The sequence below is a fragment of the Centruroides vittatus genome, unplaced genomic scaffold, assembly GCF_030686945.1.
Source record: "Centruroides vittatus isolate TY-2023 unplaced genomic scaffold, ASM3068694v2 contig_1863, whole genome shotgun sequence".
Taxonomy (NCBI): Eukaryota; Metazoa; Arthropoda; class Arachnida; order Scorpiones; family Buthidae; genus Centruroides; species Centruroides vittatus.
Genome location: NW_027121147.1, coordinates 1,015,786 through 1,040,627, shown reverse-complemented (window position 1 = coordinate 1,040,627; position 24,842 = coordinate 1,015,786). Strand labels below are relative to the sequence as shown.

At 28.2% G+C, this 24,842-nt stretch overlaps 1 protein-coding gene across 1 annotated transcript in view; it reads left to right on the top strand.

The window, feature by feature from the left end:
* The window catches only part of LOC136970005 (triple functional domain protein-like), a 231,686-nt gene that overhangs the window by 178,667 nt on the left and 28,177 nt on the right, over positions 1–24,842 (top strand). Inside the window, 4 exon segments of the mRNA XM_067264363.1 lie at positions 4,304–4,390; positions 9,131–9,310; positions 18,776–18,862; positions 23,438–23,604. Coding sequence (XP_067120464.1) covers positions 4,304–4,390; positions 9,131–9,310; positions 18,776–18,862; positions 23,438–23,604 — 521 coding nt within the window.

Sequence of the window (24,842 nt, the reverse complement as noted above, 5' to 3'; positions counted from 1 at the left end):
TCTGAAAAAGGAAAATATAACAAACTAAATTAAACAAATTTTGGGGGGAGAAATTTAACCTATATCCTAGTTGAAAACTTTGAATAATGATAACATCACTTACCTACTTGTAAGAATTAGTATTTCAAGTTCCATTGAAGGCCTGATCTTTTTCTAGATACCTAAATTATTCAGTCATTAATTTCTAATTATTAAATTTAATATGTGATGGCACTTATGGCTTTTAATGCAAAATCATGTTAATTATCATGCAAAAAATAATTTTACTGTTTCATAAAGCAAAGCTCTGTATCAGTAATTTGAAAAACTGTTGGTATTGTAAAATGTATAGAAATTTTTTGACATGCTTAAGTGGACACATGGCATGAATTTGTCCACTAAATACAGGTTTGTGCCAATGTGATTGTGTAAATTATCTAACTTAATAAGCTGGAAAGCATTGAGATAACTGTTGAGATTAACAAAACAGTCCTTCAGATTTAAGAGAATAGAAATAAAAGGGCAAATAATGTAAGCAAATGTAGCATGAGAATTTTTATTATAGTTATTTCACAATATTATTAGTTTGATAATGACCAAGTTTAACTGACTTACATGAAAGACAATTAGTTTCTGCAATGGCATATAATCTGCAATCTTAAAAATTGCTAGAACTGAAATAAAAATTTACATAATCTACTCTAGTATATATCCTGCATTTCCAGAATTGGAAAAATGTCAGTACATAGTTCAGAATGTATTCTCAAAATGTTTTCCTTTTCATTTCCATTGGCAGTTTATTATGGATCTAATTATAATATAAATAAAAATGAAAAAAATTAAATAGTAAAAATTTTGGAGTTGATAATATAATATCCAATAATGTTAGCTTGAAAGTTGAGGCTTAATGCCTGTTTGTTGTAGAGAACTAATAAGTATATATGACAAAGTTAACAGTTTCTGAATGTTTCTAGAGTCATTATGTAGAGAAGAGAAATTACTTGTAACTTATCAGCTTTTAGAAAGTAAGTTGAACTTTCTATATTTTATCTAATGCTGGTGTTGCTGAGTAAACCTACATCTGGTAGACAATGCATTAGCATAGCTGATAACATCAATTAAAACCTAAATAATGTACAGAAAATGATCATAAGAGAATTAAAAGTGTAACATCCGTGTGGTTTTGATGGTTTCAGCTAAATTTACAATGGTAGATGCATTTGCCTGAGGCATGTGCAAAATTGTTCATGCTTATGGTGACCTTGCACAAAATATAAACTATTTAAGTATTTTATTATAAAACTGTTCACATGCTTCAGTTCAAGTGTTTCAGTACTAAGTCTGCACTTAGCTTAAAAAATAAATTAATTTGAAGACAAGTTGTGGATTATTATATGAAAATATAATAATTGTGTATTTCTAAGATCAATAATAACAACAAATATTTTTCAACTAATAATGACAAATGTCCATGATATTTGTCGTTATTAGTTGAAAATCTATTCATAAAATGTCCTTGAAATGTTATTTAAAGTATAATGTAAATGTGTTATTTTTAATAGTTATGTAAATACAATGTCTATTCTTGATTCACTATTTATCATTTTATGAAAAATGACATGTCTATTCTTCATATTTTTATTGATATAATTTATGAAGAATATTCCATATTATCTATGAATGTCTTGCGTTTAAGACATTTCTAATGCTACTTGGCGTACATTTTTACAGTTTCTACAGTTTCTAACGAAGAAAAATTTTTTGGGCCAATATTTTTGACTTGTAATTTATTGATGGACATTATATGTCTGTTTTGTTCTTAAATATACTTATTACAGAACATTTGTATGTTTGAAAACGGTAATTTGGAAAAAAGGTAAGAGAAAGCACAGTTACAGATGTCTTTTTTTATGCATATCTGTCCTTAAAGCTTAAGAAAAGTTTTAAAAGTTAAGTAGTAGTGAGTTACATCACCAAGAAAGTTTTTCCTATCAAATTTTGAATTTAGCTTTATTTAATTTTTATATATTCTGAAAGTTACAGGCTCAGAATGAACCAAAATAGTATGATATATAGTGCATTAGATACTCTGTAAATGCTTGAACTGTGGAAAAGTATATAGAATAAAAAATGTTGTTTATTTTATATTTAACAATCATTCTGTACTAATATATATTTCTAGATAGAGAAGCATTTATATGATATGCTCTTTATATATTTTAATTAAGAACTTCTGTTTCATATATATTTCTTTTGTCATATTTTCATTTTATCATTTAACAGTCAAGTAGCAGCCGTAAAGTTTTTATTGTAAAGTTTGTTTTATTATTGTTATTCAGAAGAAATCTTTTTGTTCTGTATGATGGAATATATAGAAAAGTTATCAAAATTATTCAAGATTTTCTCATTATAATAGAGACTAACTGTCCTACAGATTTTTTAGATTAATCTGAATTTCAATATATTACTTCACTTTTTACTTCATTAATTTTTTTTTAAATTCAAAAACAAAATGATTTGTTTTAATTTTGTAAAAAAAGAAAATGTGATTTTTGACACACATTGTGAAAATAAATATCCTTAACTTTCATTTTCAGAATATCTGTAGGAAAACTTATATAAACTGTAATGACAGAAACAAAATTATCAAATTGAAGAATGACCTAAGTCTAAGCAGAAATACAGAATATGATCTGTTGGGGGAAAAAGCAATGGAGTTTGTCATAAGACAAAAGCAAACAACACAGTTTTAGAGAACAACAACAAATTATATTAAGGCAAAAACTGAATACAATTACAAGATGACCACACTACCTAATTTTCTAATGATTTTCTTTTTTTCCACCCAAAAAAAAAAAAGTATTGGGCTTTGACCGATCAGTGGCCAGCATATCGGCATTCCCTGGCAGTAATTCCTTTTTTCATAATTGTGCATTTTTCCCTTTAATTCTGTCAGTGTTGATCATGTTAGTTTGAAGATTTATATTTTTTGAAGTAATATTTCTTGCTTTTTATAAGATTGACTGTCCAAAAATGTTCTTTATAGAAACATGATATTATATTAAGAATTTTTAACCACTTAGAGATTCAGATTCAGAAATTTATTGATAACAGCATTTATTAAATGATGTAAATGCTATTTATCTTAATATATTGTTCAACTAGTTTAATTTGGTGATAATAGATGGTATTATCATCATCATTCAAGTTATTTTTTTACAAATTACAAAGTTATTACTAAAAATTATTTTTATTTTATTTGAATGCTTTAATTCAGTTGATAATGATATTTTAAGGATAACCTTCCATAAGTTTTAGATCTTGATATTAAAAGCAAGACAAAAAAAAAAACAATAGTGGTATCAAATCATTTTCTTTTATAAATAAGAAAATAATTTGCTACAGTTCTTGTTACATGGTTTGATGCATTTTGTTTTTGTTACAAATACAGAACATTATATTAATTTAATTATAAAAATAAAAAGTGATAGCATTGTTTATTGTAATTATATTAAATTGCTTTCTTTTTATTGATAGTTTTTTAAACTTACATTTATAATAATAATGTGATTTTAAGTAACATTGTAAGGGCAAATGTAAAGATTTTGATTATCATTAACTAAATTGTATTCATTTTCATTGATTAAAGATGTCATGATTTTTTTCTTTATTAACTAGACTTGTTTAAATTATAAATGTTGATAAAATAGCTAGCAATTAAGATTTTTTAGCATCAATGATCTTGTTTTATATAATTTGAGTCATTTGACATTCAGATACAATTTCCTATTATATCATTTAAAAGTACAATTTTTTTTAATTGTACTTTTAAATGATATAATAGGAAATTTTTTAAAATATATATTCTAATATACACAAAATTAGAACTTCTTCAAATTGACGTTTTTATCAGTTTTAAAGTTTTAATAATGTGTGTCAATATATTTATAATTTCTTTTAATGATTCATTGTCTTTTATTCTTTTTTTTATTATTCTATTCTTACTCAGTTATTTTATTATTCTTAATTACTATTCTAGTAATTGAAGATATAACTTTTTATATTTAATGCTGAGTTAGCAACTATATAAAAATTTCTATTTTAAAAGACCAGTTTAAATCTTTTACTGGTAACAATTTTATTTTTTGCAAAATAGTATTTGTATTGTTTACTAAACAACAACATTTTAATTATGATTCTGGTGTATGAAAATTCCTTATAGTTTAATTGTTGTTTTGAAAAATTAAACACACAATATTTTAGTTGTGTATTCTTATAACTTAAAAAACTTATTTATTAAATAAAGCCATTTTTCCTCCTTTAGTTGTTGAGTAGCAAGGAGGATATGGGAAATAAATCATCACTGCCTGGACAGTCTATTAAACAACCAACAGATGAACCTTTCAATGAGGTTAGTTTTTTAGAAATCATAATTTAAATATTATTATTAATTTTGTAATCACAATACCATAAAACTAAGCTCGGTATGTATTAATAAACAAGCAATATCATCAGATTTTGATCAGGTAATAAAATGATTAATTGATTATAAACATATTACATAATTTAGACTAAAGGTAGGATATTAACCTGCCATCTTGTATTAATAAAAAACACAAACCTATGAATCTTATAAATGAAATTCCAGTATAGTTTATTGCAGATAAAATACTAATGCTTTCAATCTACATAGGAGATCTTCAGGTTACTGTGTTCCAAAAGCATTTGTATTTTATCTGCATTAAACTATGATGGAATTTTATTTATAAGGTTCATAGGTTTGCGTTTTTTATGACATACTTTATTCCAGTCTTACAGTGTTTGAACCATCTGGTATCAAATTTAATAATTAGAAGAATCACTTGGAAGATGAAATTAAACCAGAGCAGGATTCAAACCTGCAGTTTCTGTTTACTTTGCAGATGTGTTGCCAGTTACAATAACTATTTGATCTTTGCTTCTTTAATTGGTCTATAATTAATTTAGAACAAAAAGATAAAAAAGGTTTGAGTTAGAAGAAATTGTGAGTTTGAATCTCACTCCAGATTCTTCTAGGGTGTTAATTTATTTCTAATTATTAAATTTAATACAAGATGCTGACTCAACCATCTACCTTTAGTCCAAATTACGTAATATTAATTAGCTATATATATATTATATATGGCCCAATTTAAAATCATGTGTTATTATTTATTTATTATTAAAATTTTGTTTATATTTGGGAAAAAATTTTATTTTCTAAAATATGAAATACAAATGTATTATTTGTAATAATTCAGTTATTACTAATTTTAATTAATAATGAAAAGTTGAAAAAGTTTAAAAATAATATAATAAAATGATTTAATGGAATGAAAAATTAAATGAAGAGAAAAGACAAGCTGTTTAAATAAAAATAGAATTTATTATTAAGAAAACTGGTGGGTCCTGTTTAGATTATATAAATGTAATGTCTCACAGCATTTGAGAAAGAATAAGGAAACATTTGATTTGGGAAAGTTAATACCATTCTGGTGTAAAATGCCTTAGATTCAAAACTTCCTATTTTCTGGAATAAAGTTGAAACACTTTAAACCAGTGTTTCCCGACCTTTTTTGTGCTATGCCCCATCTAAGCCTTTCTAAAATTTTTATACCCCCCTAACATATACACTTAATTGCCATACTGTTTTGTCGTAACCACGATAAACAGTGTGGCAATTAAGTAATTCTTTCATCAAAGTCTCTTGCACTTTCCAGTTGTTGCCAAATGTGACCTGGAACACCACAACTCAAGTCTGTCCACCTCAAGGTCTGGGCAAAGAATGTCCTTTCTCCTCTTTCACTGGCATTAGGGCTTCGTTCATCTCGTTGTTCTCAGTGGTTCCCAGAATTGTTGATTCCACCCCAAGGGAAAAGGGTTATAGAAAGTTCTAAAAGGAAAGAGAAACAAAGAACAAAGAAAACTAAAACTAACTTAAATCAATATTTACAATAAATATAGCGTACAGCGGCTATATGGTTAACTTAAACTCTGGACGAGTCCATTTTCGAATTGCCCCCTTAAAAATCAAATTGCCCACCTGTGGGGCGTGGGCCCCACGTTGGGAAACACTGTTTTAAACCTTAAAAATAAGCTAACTGTCATACTACATAAATTTTTGAATGCCAATATAATCAACCATAGATTCTGATAACTTAGCAGTGTCTCAAAAATGGCTTAAATATATGCTACATGCATAGCATGAGGAATTTTCTCCCTCCTATAATCTTAAAACATCAAAATGTAAGGAAAAATTAACTAGTGTTTTAATTTATTATAACAGTAGTGATTTTGTGTATATACTCTATGTAGTTCCTTGGTAATGGTATTCTCTCATTCTGCTTAATTCTTCAGATTTCAAAAGTACTAAGATAATTTCTTTTTTAGATTTTTCTTGTTTTATTCTTTTTCACTTTGTTATAAAGTATTTTAATACATTAATTATTTTATAATAAGAATTGTAAGAAGGTGAAAATGCAGCTACATTTACATATGCATTTACCCATTCAATGTTTACTGAATGCTGAGCAAACATTTGGCAAATATTGAGTAATATGAATGGTTTACTGGGGATAAATGTTCAGTATTTTTCATTTCCACTTCACAATAAATTGTGTCAAATCAAAGAAAATGAATATTTGCTTCCACACACTTGTACTCACATTCAAATATTTTTTTTTTGATCATTAGTATTGCTATTAGTCTTTTTTAAACTCAATCTAGATTTTTGAATTTAATTTATTTTTGTTTTTTTTTTTAATATTGTTGATATAAATAAATTATCAAAAAGACTTATTTAAAAATTTATATCTGGTATTATAAGAACTCATCATTAATGTGCCTATTAATTTTTTTATTATTAATCTACAATATAACTGTGAAAGAAATTTAGTTTTAATAAATAGCAAGAATTAAAATTATCTAATAATTTATCAAAATGAGTACTATTATTAACACGTATCCATATTGTAAATACTTTTTACTCAATCATTTTTCATTCAATTCCACCATTTTAAAAATTAGTTTAAACACTGATTTAGAATGTCAAAAGATGAGCAACAACAAACATTCTGTAAAAATCAATATCTTGGGAATGTACAGTTCCTAGATAAACTTTACAATTTTTTAATAAACATAGCCAGCACTGAATCAAGAGATTCTGATCAATGACCTCAGAAGCATATAACAGAGATGAAGTAACAATGGAATTAAAAATTATCAGAGACTCTCTTGTATTAAATAGTTCAGTAAATCTACACATCAGAATCTGAATATACATATTATATTTTCCATTACATTTGAATATCGTCCAAATATTTGTACTATGAAACTAGTTGAATTACTTCATTTCTAAAAACTATTTATCATGTTTGGAAGATTATTTCTGTTACAAAAAAAAGTTGACTTTAGTTTTTAAAAGATTTTAATTTTATATTACTTTCTAATAAATAATTATCTAAGATGTTAATAAGTGCCTGTGAGTCTCTAAGTGAATCAGCAATCAAAACTATATCATCTGTGTGTGCAAGTATTTTAACATATCATCATCTGCATCAATGCCTTTGTAACCAGAATCATTTATACATTCAATTAAATCATTTAAGTACAAACTGAAAAGAACAGGACTCAAAACAATTATTTCTAACACCAGTATCCATGAAGAAAGGCTGAGAACAAAAGGACTATCTAATTTTAGCATTTGAATCTCTAAAATTCTGCAAGCAAGAAAACAAACTTAAAACTACAACCATACTTTTAGAAGTTCTCTCCATGTTAAATTTCTATCTACAGTATCAAATGCTGAAGACAAATTAATTTTTTCACAAATTAATTTTTAATTTTAATTCCCCACAAAATTCCTACATAGCCGGTAACTTCCTAAGTAAGGTAGCTGCTGTTGGCTCAATAAGTGCTATGTCATCTGCATATAACACCAAATGTACTACCTGCCTATCAATACGAAAATTGTCTTCCTCTCTCTTAAAACAATCATTGAATTCGAACATATAAAAATTAAACAAGGGTGATGATTAAGAATCACCCTGTAATAACCCATGATAAATCTTAAAGGCTACTCATTGAGTAGTTTCTTGTTTAATAACTGCCTCACAGTGTGCAAACAATAAACCTATCATTCTTATAAGTTTTTCCTCTGCCTGGTATTTGATCATTTTTTTGTAAATTTGAAATAATAACTGAATCATAATCCTTCTCAACATTAAAAATAAAGCAAACATCTTATGTCTCTTTTTCCTAAGCTGCAGTTATTCAATTGCAGCTTAGGAAAAAGAGCAATAGACTCAATCGAATTATTTGATATACCTAATTTTACATCTAGAAGCTGATTAACTTCCTTCGAGTAATCCATCAAGTTAAACAGAAAGTTTATAATTACAATGTTTTTGTTATATCTCTCATTAACTATTTTATTCATTTCAAATTTTAACACACCTTTTATTTGCCCATAACTCTTAGATATAATTTCCATTTCTTCTACTCTCTGTAACAATCTTGTTAATTCTCCTCAAAAAAAGCTTGCTTTTTCATGGAGAATTACATCATATATGGATTTTAACATGTAGAGGTAGAATTCCAGTATATCTAGTAGAAGTAGTCCTTTAACATTTCAATATTCCTGTATTTTTGGATTTCTCAGACCCTCATGACTATTTTTATAGTATTCCTCTTCCACTTGTTGAAATTCTTCACTCATTAAAATGTCCAATTGATTTTCTTTTTCCATTTCCTTGGAAATTTTCTTGTGTGGTCTGCCTTGTTCCCTTTTTTACATATCCACTAGAGACATTTGCTGAGAAGAATGAGGTAGAGGCCCTAGATTTCAGCATGAATCAATAAACACATAATTAAATTCAAGAGGATAATCTATTTACAAATATTCAACTCATTGGCGAAACCATTTTTCCATTATATTTTGGGCTTTTAATACAATAACAAGCAGTATTTGATCTTCAAAAGTTCATTCACACCTCTGGTGTCTAGCACACACCCCACCTAAATATAATATGTAAAACATAACAAAAATAGTTGTCTTTTTATTATATTACTGTATATATTATAAACGACTACTATTGTTAAATTGAATTATTTATTTATTTTTTTTTTTTTTTAGAAATTGACAATAAAATCAACTCGTCTTCTACAAAAGTCTCAGTCATTAGATTTAACAGCTGGAAATATTGCAGAAGAGGATGATGTTTGTGACGTGGAAATACCGCCACCGATGAAAATACAAGATCATACATTCACACAAGTTCAACAACCAATTTTGGAAAAATGTAGTGAAAAGGGGGTAAGTTGAATTTGCTGTAATATATTCTTAAATATTTATTTAATTTAAATATTTAATGACAATCTTAAAATTAATACAGTGGAATCTGGTTAACTCCAATCAATCTGTGGTAAATTTAAACTTGGTTAAAACGTTTCAAGTTATGGAGGTTTGAACAAAAAAAGTTGAGATTTTGTGTATTGGTTTATTGGTGACCCATAATAAACTATTCATATATTAGTTCCGTTGATCTTATTATGTAGAATTATTGTGTCAGTGTAAACCGCTGTATTATCCAGAAACTCTAATGCTTAACCAAATTCATTTCTCAGTAGCTTAAATATAAATAAGGTACTGAAAAATTCTTTCCCAAATGGTTAATTTGTTCACTCCGAAATGTTTATTAAAGATTTTTTAAATTGTGATATTTTGTGTCTAGAATTGATCTGTTTTTTTATTTTTTATCACAAACATGTTGTTCTTTAGGATTGTTATGTTTTTAAAATTTTTTACATAGAATCAGAGTATAATCATTTTTTAAAATTAATTTACCAAAAATCCATTTATTTATTACGTCTGCTAGTTGGAGAAATCCATCAGCTATCAAATAAAACAAAAAAAAAAAAAGTTTGAAAAAAGCAGGTCTCAATGGTGGTTACACTATTCATGTCGCACACACACTCTCTGGAAGATACCATCCCCACACTGTAACATAACATGATGTCTATTTTTAGTATGTGTAGTTCCCATGTTTATAGAAAGTTTCTGATTAAGTTATTCAATAGATGAACATTAATTATTTTACTTAAATTAAAATTCCAGAGAGTTTATGAAAATACTGTCAAAACCCCATTCAAGTTAAACAGTTTGACGAATTTAACATGTTTGATTTAACACACAAACCCCAATGATTAGACATTCAGGAAAAGAAATGACTTAGAGTAAATGTAACTGAATTATCTCAGTTTAAGTATACCAGGTTCCACTGTAATTTAATACAAATGCACATGCAATTATTTTATTATAATTACTATTCAAATTACCATTACAAAATGAACTAGGAACTGTAAAAATGAAGATGGTTTCTACTACTACTATAACACAGGGTGTGTATGAATTTGGCAGTGCTTGGATATTGTTGATGAACTTCATTTTTTCTACACAAGATCAATAGCAAAATCTGCTTAATTTATAGCTGGTTCTTCTTGAATTAATGGAGAAATTTCTTTTCTTTTGTTCATTTTAATTTGATGATATTCATTTTATTTTTGCTTTATTCTTTCTTGCTTATTTTTATTTTTACTTTTTTTTACATGCTTGTATTTCTGTAATTTTTATATTATAAAGTTTATTCTAATTACTCTAAATTTTAATTTTAGTAATTAGAATAATAAGTAGTAATAAATAGTAATAATATATTTTAGCTGTATTATTCTAAGCTGTTAAATGTGGGATTTTAAGCTGATGATCAGATCTTGACAATAAACATTTGTTTGTTTAATAAGTGTTGGCTTCGTGGAACAGTGATTCTTCATTTATTTACAAAGAATGTGTCAGATTTAATAACTTTTATGAAAATGTACGTTATTATTATAATATTTTTATTGGTGCTTACTGCATATTAAAAAAAAAACTGAGTTTAAGTATAATTTTTGATAAGGGATATCATTTAAATTTATTTATTGTGTTATTGCAAACATAGTGATTGAGATTATTTGGATGACTGAGAATAGTTAAAATTGTTTCCATAAGAAATAATAAAAATAACCTTTTTTTTTCAATATCCAAATTTCCAATATTCTGATTATTTTCAGGATTGTGTTAGATTTGGATAACACAATATGACTGTATTTCAATGATAAAAAGTTGTAACATTTCAAAGATGTGTCTATTTAGCATAGAAAAATAAAAATTATAAGAATATATAATTGATAGTTTACACATTTATTTTTTAGTCATAAATGTAATGTGCTTGTTTTAATTAAATTTAATGATAATTTTTTTCAATTAAATAAATTTAATTAAGAGTTTCAGTACCATAGAAACTGTTATCTGTCAGGGGTCAGGATTAAAGCCTGGTTGATATGAGAATAGACAGATAATAGAATTCTCCCTTATCAGTACAAAAAAAATTAATGTACAATCCTTTATCTACAAAACTGTGTAATTAACCATCTGTTCATTTACTGTACAGTGCAGTATTTTTGCGATGCATCACTAGAATACAATAAAGAAATAGAGCTTTATATACAGTAAAATATAGTACGGTACATACATCATTATGGCAATAGCAAAAAAAAAAAAAGAAAAAAAATACAATAACTCTATTCCCTGAATTGAATATAGCACTCTGACAGTTAAGAGTGATGAATATCAAGTTTTCACTGTAATAAGAAACTAAAAGTTCAGGGGGAACAACTCTGAACTGCAATATAAGACAACTATGTTATAACTGATGACTAAATTAAATTTTTTAATTATTCTAAAATTTATTAACACTCTAATTGACTATTACTCTAATGTTGAGAGTAATTTGCTATATGTGAAATTTGTAAACAACAACAAATGAAAATTAATGTGAAATAACTTAATCAACAAGAGGCCTAGCATGACATGAGCTTCTTGTGTATAATATATATATATATATAAAGTGAAAACTGCTTAGGTGACCACCTGCGTTCAATGGGCACATGTCAAAATGGACAAAAATTTCTGGATCGAATAGTTTATACATAGAGTCTTTGTATAAGTTACCCATATTAAACTGCGGGCACCTATTTAACTCGACTGTGGGCGTTGATTTTTGGTCTGAAACAACATACAACAACTGTAATAAGCGACCAATTCTGCAAATATTTCTGGTCTAAACCATTGTTTGAACCCATCACAACGTTTCTCCCTCCTAGTATAATGAATTAGTCTAAACTCTTGTTTGAACCCATCTCGGGTACATCTCCCACTCTTGAAATTAGTTGCAGATGTTAATGGATTAGTCCAGCTACAAAGAAAACTCATTTCTGTTTATTTGAAAATGTCAGAAAAACGAAAGATATGTGAAGTGCTGTTGTTAGAAGGTCATATTAAAGTTATTAGAGAAAGTGAAAATGGCTTATCACAACGGAGATTAGCGGAGAAATTTAACTGTAGGAAAACGTAAATTTTCAAAATTTTGCAACAGAAGAAGTTGATACTGGAGGAATGGGAAAGCAATAGAAACAAGGATAGCAAACGAAAAAGAAAGCAACCGAACGAAGAGATAAACAAATTGGTATGGGAGCGGTTTCAAAAGACAAGTGCTAAACGGATTCCTTTGAGTGAACCAATCATTTGGGCAAAAGAACGTGAATTTGCAGAAAAATTAGAGATTTCGTTGTTTTGTGTTGGCAATGGATGGCTGGAAAGTTTTTGGAAGTGTCATAACATTGTTTATCGTATCTTATGTGGTGAAAGTAGTGACGTCAATCAAGTCAATGTAGAAGATTGGAAACATCTATCATCGAAAGAACACGTTCTTTTGATGATAGATGGATATGATTTTCACGATGTCTATAACACAGATGAAACAGGACTTTTTTCTAGCCATTCCAGATAAAACTTTAATCGAAAAGGAAAAGAAGTGTTCAGGAGGCAAGATGGCGAAAGAATGCCGGACTGTAATGTTTTGCTGTAATACATTAGAGAGAGAGAACCAGTGTTGGTCATTTCTAAATCACTTTGACCTAGATGCTTTAACCCTTAGCCTGCCATTTGCCACGCCCCCTTGTTTACGTTTATTTTGTAAAACGGCTAAGGGCAAAATAGGTGAATCAGGCAATATTATTTTAAAAATTCACCAAAAATTAAATTATTATTTTATTCATATGAAAAAAATCACATATATTTATCAATATAGTTAGTTTTAAATACCACATTTTTCAATAAAGTTTGTTTGAAAAATTTATGAGAAGAAAAAATAATATATTATAACTGACATTCAAACTTGAAAATTTGTTACTTTTTGTCAAAATTAACATTGTCTGGTTACTTCATTCTTATTGTCACTGAGACAGAAGGACTTAGAATATTGTTCTGTACAATTTGATATGACATTTATGCATGTACGTTTATTCATTGTGAAATTATCACACATTATATCAAACATTTGTTTGAAATCTCAACTTTATTCTGCTTTCAACTAATATAATAAACTAATATACTTTATTCATTTCATATCAAACAAGATTATATATTTTTGTAATAAACATATGATTACCAGTAGCAATAGATGTAACATTTGCTGATATTTTAAATTTAAAAAAAAAATTAAAAATTAAAAAAATATATAAAATATCAGAACTGAAGGTCATAACTTTAATATTTATAATGCATTAACATATTATAGCTGAATAAACTTATTATAGCATTAATGAACTTATTATAGTAATATTATTGCATGAATATGCTAAAAATGAAATAAAAAATTATCAGAAAATGAAAAGTTAAGAAAAAAAACCGATAATTAAAATTTTTTAAGTCAACAAAACACCACCTGGACAAAAATATGTGAAACAGACGATAAACAAGACGCTGCCGTCAAGTGCTGACATCTGTTGTCGATAAATTTTATGAAAATCGATTGTTAACAGGGTAACGATAGATCGGTACCCCGGCCGAGAAAGGGCTAAAGGTACTGGCATTGCAACTTTGGGTGTGACCTGGAAAGTCAACTCCAGAGCTTGGATGACAGCAGACATTATTCAAGAATGGATAGAAAAATTAAATGAAAAAATGAGGAACCAGAAAATTTTACTTTTTCTGGACAATGCTGCCTACCATTCCCCAAGATTTCACTTTCGAATGTTGAATTGAAATTTCTTCCACCAAACACTACGAGCCACCTTCAACCATTAGATCAGGGCATAATCCAGGAGTTTAAGATACTATACAGAAAAGAACCTGTAAAATTCTTGCTTGTTCGGATGGAAAGTGCTGAAAGTGCAACACAACTTGCTAAACAACTGACCGTTTTGGATGCAGTTAAATGGATTAAAAATGCCTGGAAGGAAGTAAATTCTGAAACGATCAGCAAATGTTTTAGGTGTGGCTTTTTTCGCAATGTTGCAGATGCTCCGGATGCTGAAAATATTTTAGAAGCGGAACTTCGAGAGCTTTGTACTGCTGCACAAATTAATGACATTGTAGCTATTGATGATGATCAATGCTTTGAAGATTTGGATGATGACTGGGAGGATCAACTTATGGTTGGGGAAAAGAATAATCAACAACCATCACAAACACAACAGAAGACAATGACGACGATAATGAAGAACAAAGTGATGTTCGTATCGAACCTTTTTCACTATCAGAGACACTTTTCATAATTTCAAGATTGAAAGCAATGTTCATCAATCTTGAAAGACCTTGTCTTTTGGAAAGCATAGATTTAATTGAAAACAAGCTTGAGGAAGTTATCCTAAAGCAAAAGTTAAAACAGGTTAGACAGACTAAGGTAATGGAATTTTTTAATATTCTCATGTAAATATGTATTGTCTAGCTTGTACATGTAAATTTAATTTATTAAATTTTCTGTTCTAAATTGCTTTAAAACAGTGTTTTATTTTACACAAATTTAAATACAGGTACAGTACATGCATCTACGTACAAAAGTACATACTGTATCCTTACTGTCAATTTATTGTACTGTAGACCTACAGTATTTTTCTTGGTGTATAAAATATTGTACACAATAGAATTAATCGGTTGATCTCATCATTTGATAAAATTTATTTTATTTATTTATTTATTTTTGAAGCTCATATACAGTACATGTGCAATAAATAGTTTCTGTACCAATCTACCTTATTTCCACGATATTTTTAGAAAAATAATATCCAAGTAATTTTTCACACACAAAATACTCAAAAAAACAAATGCCTTAATGCAAAAATCAGTTTTACAGGCAACCTTCCTTTTTCAATTCCATGATTGTCCAATTGGAATGTAATGAAATCGTATTATGACAAAAAGTAATAAAATTGTTTTATTATTAATTAATAATTTTTCTTATTGTACTTAAGAAAATATTTAAAAAAAAAAAGTTTTTTTGAAGTTAAAAAAGGTTAGACTAACCAAAACCAAAGTGATGGAGAGATAGCATGTGCTTTTATATTGATGATGTAATATACGTAACTGAGGAGCAAATGAAGAAAAACAACTTGAATTAATTATCTCAGAAAAAAGAAAGTGTGCATTATAATCAAGAAAATGCGAGTATTGTATTATTAATCTTTGAAATATTGGTATTAAATCTGTCATAAAATCACGATAACCCCTGTAAATCGAGTTATCCAATAAAAATAAAATACAATACCAATATAGCTCTTTCAGTGAAAAAATCGCTTATAACTGCTCAGCTCGAGTTTTGTTTAGTAGAAATGGCTAAAAAATGCGCAAAATATGTACGAAAATATGGTATTGTAGCACTACCTGTATTGGATGACCACCTGTCTAAAAGACCACTTTTTGAAGGAACTGTGGGTGGTTGCCATAGGCAGGTTTTACTGTATATATATTTACATTGTAAACTGCTGTAAACATTCATAGGTTGTAAGGAAAGTGATTGATGGATCACATTCCTATAATCTATGAATATTTATAGAAACTTAAAACATAAAATTCATATTAGTTTTAACACCAGCACAATGTATGAAAATATTTTATATTCATAAAGGTATGGGTTGTTATACTTCTAGCATATATACCTTGTGTAGAATGTTTCACAAATTTCTTCTATTTCTAAACAACATATACCAATGTATTATAAAAGAGACATGCTAAAATTTGTAAAAGAGAAAAGATTACATTATATATATATGGTATGATATTAACTTATATTTGTTCCTTGAATATAACAGTCATAAATTTTCAGTGACTATATTTTTCAAATCATGAAGTTCAAATTGTTATTGGTAACTATCACACAATTTCTAGTTGATATGTTGTTGTTAAGAGAAAATGTTAATATAAAAATTCAAATTATGGTATTTAGAAACTTGATTTAAAAGAATTTTTTAATTTTTATTAATTCATTTATATTATTAGTGATGGGACAATTAATCGGAATTCGAAAAATCTGACATTTTCCAGGAATCAGAATCGAGCAAATCTCATCAATATTTCCAATTCTTAAAAACAATTCTTCCACATTTTATAAGAAAATTAATTATTCGTTTTAGGTGAAGATTAAAAATTTTTAAGTTACACTGTTAACAACTAAGTATTAGTTTATTGGAAACTTTCATGTTGACAAAGCAGAGAGTACACAATGCCCATACACGAGGCAACGTCTGTCACGGTGGATTTTTCTTTCGTGTAGTCAGAGTGACGAGAGATTGCACTTGGTCAGTACTAATTGTCCCCGGTTTAGGGAAAGTAGGGTGACTTCAGGGTTGCTGTCCAGCCAGCTTGATCTGCAATCTGTATTCTGTATATATATTAAAAGTAAAATGTTCCATCACCACCACAAACAAATTTAAAAATTGTTTGATTTACAATTGGAAAATTTCAAAACAACTTTTAAATGGTTTTTAAAATATTGTTTTAATTTTCAATTGATTTAATTTTAATTAATTTGATTTTATTTTTAGCTTTGGTTTTGGTGTAAATGCCAAAGTTTTAATTATTTTATTATTTTTAATAATTTTTATTTACTTCTAATTTGAAACTATGTCTTTTATCTATGTCTATTGAAGATACTTCATTGTGCAATACAGATAAATTTTTATTTATTTAATTTTGCTGCATTTTTTTTAAATCTTTAATTATAATTTTTTTTTAAATTAATTGCAACTCTTTACTTTTCCAGCTGTTATATATAACAGGGAAAGTATGACTATCAGTCAAAAAATGACCTTCAGATTTTTACATTTTTGGACTTAGGACATCTTGAAACATCGAAATGCAAAAACAAATTTGGGGGTAATTTCTGGATGTTTGTGTATTTGTGGGGCACGATTTTGTTTACCCTGTTTGAAGCTTAATAACTTGTGCTTTTCATCGAAAATTTCTGTAATTTTGCAGGGAGGTTTGTATATTAAGGGGATTGATGCTATTTAAATTTTGGTGGGTAAAGGTCAAGGAGTGGAGAGATAATGGGGTTGTGTGTATCTCTAGTAGTGTTGGACTTAATGATGATTTTACTTGTTATTAGCATTTACAATTTTTTTTATAAAACTCATCCCTACCCTCAAAATTAAGCTTTTTGCCATTTTATAATAGTTAAAAATATAAAGTGATATTTTTTTTTAAAAACTTAACAGATGGTGCCAATAAATGTTGTTGGGAAAGTTAAGCTACTTGTTGCTAGATTTTTTTGTTTTGCAACATAGCTATAAAAATTGTTTGTGTTGTTTTGCACAAAAAAAATAGTCAAATTTAAATTTATTTTAATTTTTTAGTAATTTCATTAATTTTTGTTTCATAAATCTGCTTGCTTTTTAAAAATTTTAATTACAAATGAGTTAACGTTGATTGAACTATCAGGCTATCTAGTTTCAAATCAAGGCCAGTGGTCAGTAAAACAGTTTAAAATTTAAACAAAATTTTATTTTAATTGAAAAATATTATATAAATTTATTTTTAATGTTTAGTGTGTTTACTCTGTAATGATAAAATGACTTTCCCATTATAATTATGAACATTTTTATGATTCACAGATGATGATGTAATATGTTAAATTTTCAAATGTGATTCATGCAATTATAAGTAAAAATACTCATTCCCACTAAGTTTACTGCCATTTTGAGTTTTAAAAATTGATTTTTTTAAGATGAGTTGGTGTAGACATTTGTGGTTGGAGTGAATGAATTTAAAAATTGGTTAATTTGTGACTATAGTATTTGTTCGGCTCATTGCATCATCTGCCAAACCTCATTTAGCATTAAATACAATGGAGTTAGATCATTTACAAGACATGCCCATTGCAAGAATTGTGAAAAAAGTGCATCATCTTATTTACCTTTCCCTCCCAGTAATCATGTTGGCCAACAAAGCAGTTTCAAAAGATGGCGATCCTGTATGACATGATGATAGAGTTCATTGAGTAAAAGGGAATTAGCTGTAATTTCTTTGGGGGTAGTGTTGCAATATTAACATTATCTGAAATAAGATTACAAGTTTATTTTGTAGTACACAATAAAAGCATGTGTATTCACATGTAAATGGAGAATTTTCATATTTCTTTTGAAAGATTGATTCTAGATTTTCTAATCGTTTTCCATTCTTAAGTTTTATGTTTACTAATTAATGAATGCAGCATGCTCATATTATAAATCATTAATTTTTCTGAACTGTCAATAAAATAAACTTTAGAAAGTATTCAAAAAAATCTGAATTGGGAATCTTTAGCAGAAATCAGAATTGGGAAAAAGTTTGATATTGTCCCATCACTAATTTGTTATTTTCATGCATAATATCATATTGTTAAGTTTAGTTTGTTTATATTACTAGTCAATTCCACTAATTTTGCAAGCACCAGAAGGAGCTTCTTCAGCAGATATGGCTTCAGAAATAGAACAAATTGTGAAAGAGAGAATGGTATGTTTCAAATATATAGCAGTTTGCTGATACTTTTTTTAATTAATTTGATTACAGTAGAACTTCAATTATCCAAATTGATTTGTTCTGTAGGTAATTTTGGATAATTGAAAATTCAGATAAGTGGATTAACATGTAAAGAATGAAATTACAGATTAGCAGCAAAGTATTGTACACATATCGTATTTATTTATTTATTTATCAATGGGCAAGTAGCATCCTCTGATCATTTGGATTTGTCGCAGCAAATAGACACATACAGAAAGCATCACTTCAGGTAAAAATATGCAGCAGAGATACATTGCCTAGTACATGAAACATGTTTTCTGGTGGCAAAGTGTTGCAGGTGTTTCAGTTTCAACAACTCTGGCACAGTACATTTGTCTTGTCTTTCAAACCACTTCATTGATGTCTCAAGACAGTTAAAAGCTTCACTGTGCAATGGTCCAGGATTGTTGTGTAATTTTCTTCTACTTCCTGCTCTTCCAGAAGTGTTCTCTCCTTGCATGCTTTCTACAATTTCTTAATCACTTAAAATTTGAAAATTGTCATCAACTGTATTATTCTCTACCAGTTTCCTTCTGAATTCTGCACTCAGAGAAAGTTCCAGAATGCTCTCTATTATCTCATGAATATTGTTGCAAGATGTTTCATTGGTGACCTTAACCACAGCATCTTTTCCAAGCAACTTTTCCCATTCTCTGTGCAAAGTTTCTTGCTGAACAGAATTCCATGAATCAACCAACATATATATATATATATATATATATATGTTGGTTGATTCATGGACATGAACATTGACACTTGTGAAATTCCCACACATCATACAAGAGTTGTTTCTTGTAGTGAGGTTTCAGAGTTTAAATAATGCCATGATCCATTGGTTACAGGAGCAACATTATTTGTGGAGAAGGAACATGACTTTCAATTTTCCTTCTTTTGTGACAGTAACTCACTGCTAGGGTGGGATAGCACATTGTCAGTTATTGACAGCATGTTGTCATATTTTCCACTCCCCTCTTGATATTTTTTCACTACAGGAATGAAGACTTTCTCATGCTATATAACAAAAGTTTCTGCTGACATCCATGCATTTTTCTTGTTTACGTATGTCACTGGTAAATCTTTCACATTCTTTACAGCTCATGAACTCTTCACTTTTTCAACCATAAACAATTTCAATCTGTTTTCCAGTGCATTGGTGCATACCATTACTGTAAGTCAATCTTTACTTATTTTTTGTTCTGGAGCAACAGATTCCTGCTTTGATGCCAGTGTCTTTTGGGGCAGAATTCTAGTTTAACCCTGTCTCATTAGCATTACAGATGAAGTCACAATTGTGTTTCTCTTTGATGTATGCCATCAATCTAGCAACAAACTTCATTAGCATTACAGATGAAGTCACAATTGTGTTTCTCTTTGATGTATGCCATCAATCTAGCAACAAACTTCTTGGTATATTCTATGTATATGCTTTAAATCTGGTACCTCACCTGGAATTGACTTTATTTAAATATTCTGTTCTTATTAGAACAGAATATTTAAATAAAGTGTTTTTTGAAAAATTTCTTACAATATTGGAAATTTTTAATTCTATTAAAAGAAATTCTACTTTTCTGGAAGCATGGATTGAATCTTTATTTATTCTAATATATAAAAAAGGCAATGCATATGATTCTAGAAATTATATCTTTGGTTCCTGTAATTGATAAATGATTTACGTCTTTATTAAATAGAAGATTAGAAGAGTGGAATATTAAATATATTTTGTGTCAGGAGCAAGCAGGTTTTGACCTGGTTGCTTGTGTCAAGATCAAATATTTGTATTAAATGCATTGGTACAGTTAAAATTGCAGAAAGAGAGGAAAATTTTATACTGTTTTTGTAGACTTTAGATCTGCTTTTGATATCATTAATCATAGTTTTATGGTCTCTGTTGGAAAGAATGCACATGAATAAACAGTTTCTTGGCCTTATAATTGATGTCTACTCCAAAGCTACTGCAAGAGTAAAGATATTAGTCAAAGCAAATGATTTATTTGGTTTTGACATTGAAGTTTTGCAGGGTGAAATTCTGAGCCCATTACTTCTTAATTTGTGTGTTAATGGTCTGACAATGCAACTTTCTAAATCTGACTTGCCTGGGATTTCTCTCAGATCAAGTTGAGATACATGTATTAATGTATGCTGAGGACAATCTAGTTTTTGCTGATATCCCGTAAATGTTACAAAATAAAATTGCAGTCTGGAGAAATTTTGCTGTGACTATGGATTAACTATAAATGCTTCTAAAACTAAAGTAATGGTATTCAAGAGCTGTTTGGCAAGGTGGTAGGCAATCACCCGGAGAGAGATGATTTTTTTAATAATCAGCCTATACAGTTGTTTTCAAATTACATATACTTGAGAGTATTGTTTTTGTCTTCTGGACAACTTTTACAGGCTAAAAATTATAATATAAGTAAGGCTAAAATGGCAATAGGTTCAATATGGCCTATTCTTTCAAGAGCTAAAATTAATTCTACTTATAACTATGTAAAGTTATTTCACTCAATGAGTTTCTCTGTATTACTTTATGCTGCTCCTGTATGAGCAATTACTTGTTATGATAAAATGGAAATTGTCCTTGTTTTATATCTTAGAAAAATTTTTGTTATATAATAAAATTCCAACTTACACATTGCATTTGGAATTTAGTGTTTCTAGAATATTGGTAATAATAAATAATAAAATTTTTTAACTGGAATAAATGTAAAAAATAAAAAGTTACAGCCTGTTTCAGCAAAAATTTTTAATTTTCTTTTTGGCTATCTATGCAGCCATCATCAGGAATGAACTTATAAAGGAATAATTTTTAAAATTTAAATTCAACAGTGTTCCAAATATGGATCAGTGATGTACAATTGCAATAACAAATAAATAATAATAATAAAGTATACAATAATAATAAAAGCAGTACCTTTATTTTGGATTAGACTTTTGAAATTAGATAACAGTTATGTTAAAGTAACGTATAACAAACTGTATAAATTGTGTTCAATGATGGATAATTGTATGTATAATTGGTTGTTGGTGTTGAAAAATTTGCTGGATTGATACTGTTTCTTTTTCCAATGGTTGTCTCAAGATCCTTGTTTGATCAAAAGCTATCAAACATTAATTATACGAGTGTGCTGTGAACAGATCATACAAGAAGATTGGTCTTGGATGGAAAAAAAACAAATTAGATTGTAGTATTAAAACAACTCCTACGTGCAAAGGTTATTTGTTTATGGACATAAATAAACATAATAAATAGTCATAATAAATAGCTGCATTTAATACTGCAGCTGAAATATAGTAGACTAATATACTATAATAACAGATTAATAATATGCGATATAAAGATCCTGAGAGAATTTGTAGTAATTATAGTATGCAAGTGTGTGAAACTTAGAAATGTATGTTCTTTCATTGTATGAAATTTGAAGCAAGCAGGAAAAAGTATTTGATAAGATTTAAATCCTAGATATAATTAATAGCTATAATTAATTTATCACATTTTTTGAAAAATGATTATTATCGTGTATTTTATTCTGTATTATGTTGTACTAACTCCAGCTTTATCTAATACTTTAACCCCTTATCTAACAACTAAGGATCAAACAATAAAGAATTGAATTGAATATTCTGTGTTCATGGACAGCTTTTCTTTGAATCTTGAGTTCTCGGATTCCATGTCGGACTTGAAGTTGCACAACCTTCCACTGCTGGCTTTGAAGTTTTCATTTCCTTGTTGAACATCAGAGCTTTCTCACATAAAATTGGTGTGGATATTGGCTGCCCAGTTGAATGCTTTTGTATGAACATTTGTGTGTCAATTCTTCAACTGAAGTATTGTTTGCTTTTTTTATTGTCTTTCTGGTCGAACAATTGTTCTCACTTTCCAGGATATAAGTGAAATGCTGTATTGTGTTGTCATCATTTTTCTTAATGTTCAAAAAGTAGCTGCTTTCCATCATTTCTTTCAGCAATACATTTCCCAGATTCTGTTTTTCAATGCAGTGACAATCTCAGTTTGTTCTGCCATGGTAAGAACAATATGTTTTTGTTTCCACAAGTTTGCAGATATGATCAGAGACATTCACAGTGAATGTAAAAGAATTGCAATCCTGTGGCATTTGCGAGAGAGAGAAAGGAGGGCAAGTGGTGGTTTTGGTGGATAATTGGATATTTGGATAATCAGAGTTCTACTTTATTGATTTTTGTATTAAAATGTGTGTTTTGAAAATTTTTAAAATGATACTTTAAAATAATAATTATGTTCATTTTATAACTTATACTAACGTATGAAGATCATTTATGGTTAATAGTTGCCATATTTTACAATTCTTATTTTGTTGTTTTTACATCAAATATTAATTATCTAGTGTAGCAGAATTATTGTCTAATTTGGTGTTTTCTTTTAAATAAAAAATTAAATTTTTTATACATTCAAAGTTATAACAACAACTTTGGATTTGAATCTTATTTTTAATTTTTTATATTTTATGATTTTCAAAATGTAATATGTATATATCTATATATTGTTTATAGGAACAGCACATTGAAAATACTGAACTTCCTTCAAATAATAAACCTACAGATCAGGAAGTAAGACAAGCTGATGAAAATGAAGGATCATTTAAAAGTGATGATAAAAAACTTAATTCCGCAGAAACAAATATAGAATTTGAGAAAGAGAAAGCACTACAAAAAAGACAGTAAGTATTAATTTAGAATATTTTTTAAATCAATAGCATCATTAAAAAATCTGTTGTTTATTTTTCTGCAAAAATATATAATTTGTCAATATTTCAGACCAAAGTCATTTATATCTTTTAGATTGTCATGTTTTTCTTGAATATCCTAGAATAGTGTTAATTAGATATTTTTATATTATGAATATAGTTTCATATTGTCACTTCTGTCAATAACAATGTGAAAAATATTTTGAAGGTACAGTGGTTTTTGTATTAGTCAATTAGAGGTTGGAAACTGATGACATGAATACCAACTGTAGCATGCTGAGCAATTTTCAATGGCATATAGCAAGTTTCAGATCTACAGCACAGAAAAATAAACAATAGAGCAATGAAAAGTAATAATTATTATAAGTAAGACAAAAACCTTTCACACTTTGTTTCTAGCAGTTTAATCACTAAGTACAAACGTTTTTGGCCATTTTGAATGGCCTTCTTCGGGTATAATAAGGTCGGTTGGAACATCAGTTAGCAGATATTTAAATAACGTCACTGTTTATAAAGGTTTCTTCTTACTAGTGATTAAACTGCTAGAAACAAAGTGTGAAAGGTTTTTTGTCTTACTTATCTTAAGTAGTTCTAGCTTTGAGTGCAGAGAAGTAATAATTATTATATTTATAATTGTACAGCTTCGAACAAGAAGAAAATATTCAAACTGACATTTATTTCAAGTAATAAGATAAATCAGTTTGTAACATGTACTGCAATAAGAATAATTAAATACACTTAGCTGTTACATGTGTTACTGAACATATGTCCTACCTATCAGCAAATGTTCTCCAGCCAACAATGTCTAGGGTCAGCTACTAGCTCCTTAGGGATACCCTTTCTTGCTTAAAAAGTAACTTTTTTGTCAACCCAAGTTTACAGTTTCTGTACCTGTTGATAGGGGCATAACCAATACCCTTTCTTATGTGATAAGAGAGTGCAAAAGTATTATATTTTTTATTGTAATTTGGTAATAATGACAGCCCTGATCGAAACATGCTAGAAGATTCAAAATTTTAGTTGATATCATCAAAAGTGATTGCTAAATTACACTGCATTGGTGTGTGAGAAACAACAATAGAAACACGACATGGTTTCAATCAAAAGGGAAAAATTAGTTGAAATTTTTACCACCAGGGGAAAATTGGCACTGGTCAGTTGAAAACATGTTTTTGGCTGTGGGTTATTTGGAAAATCATGTTTATCATGGT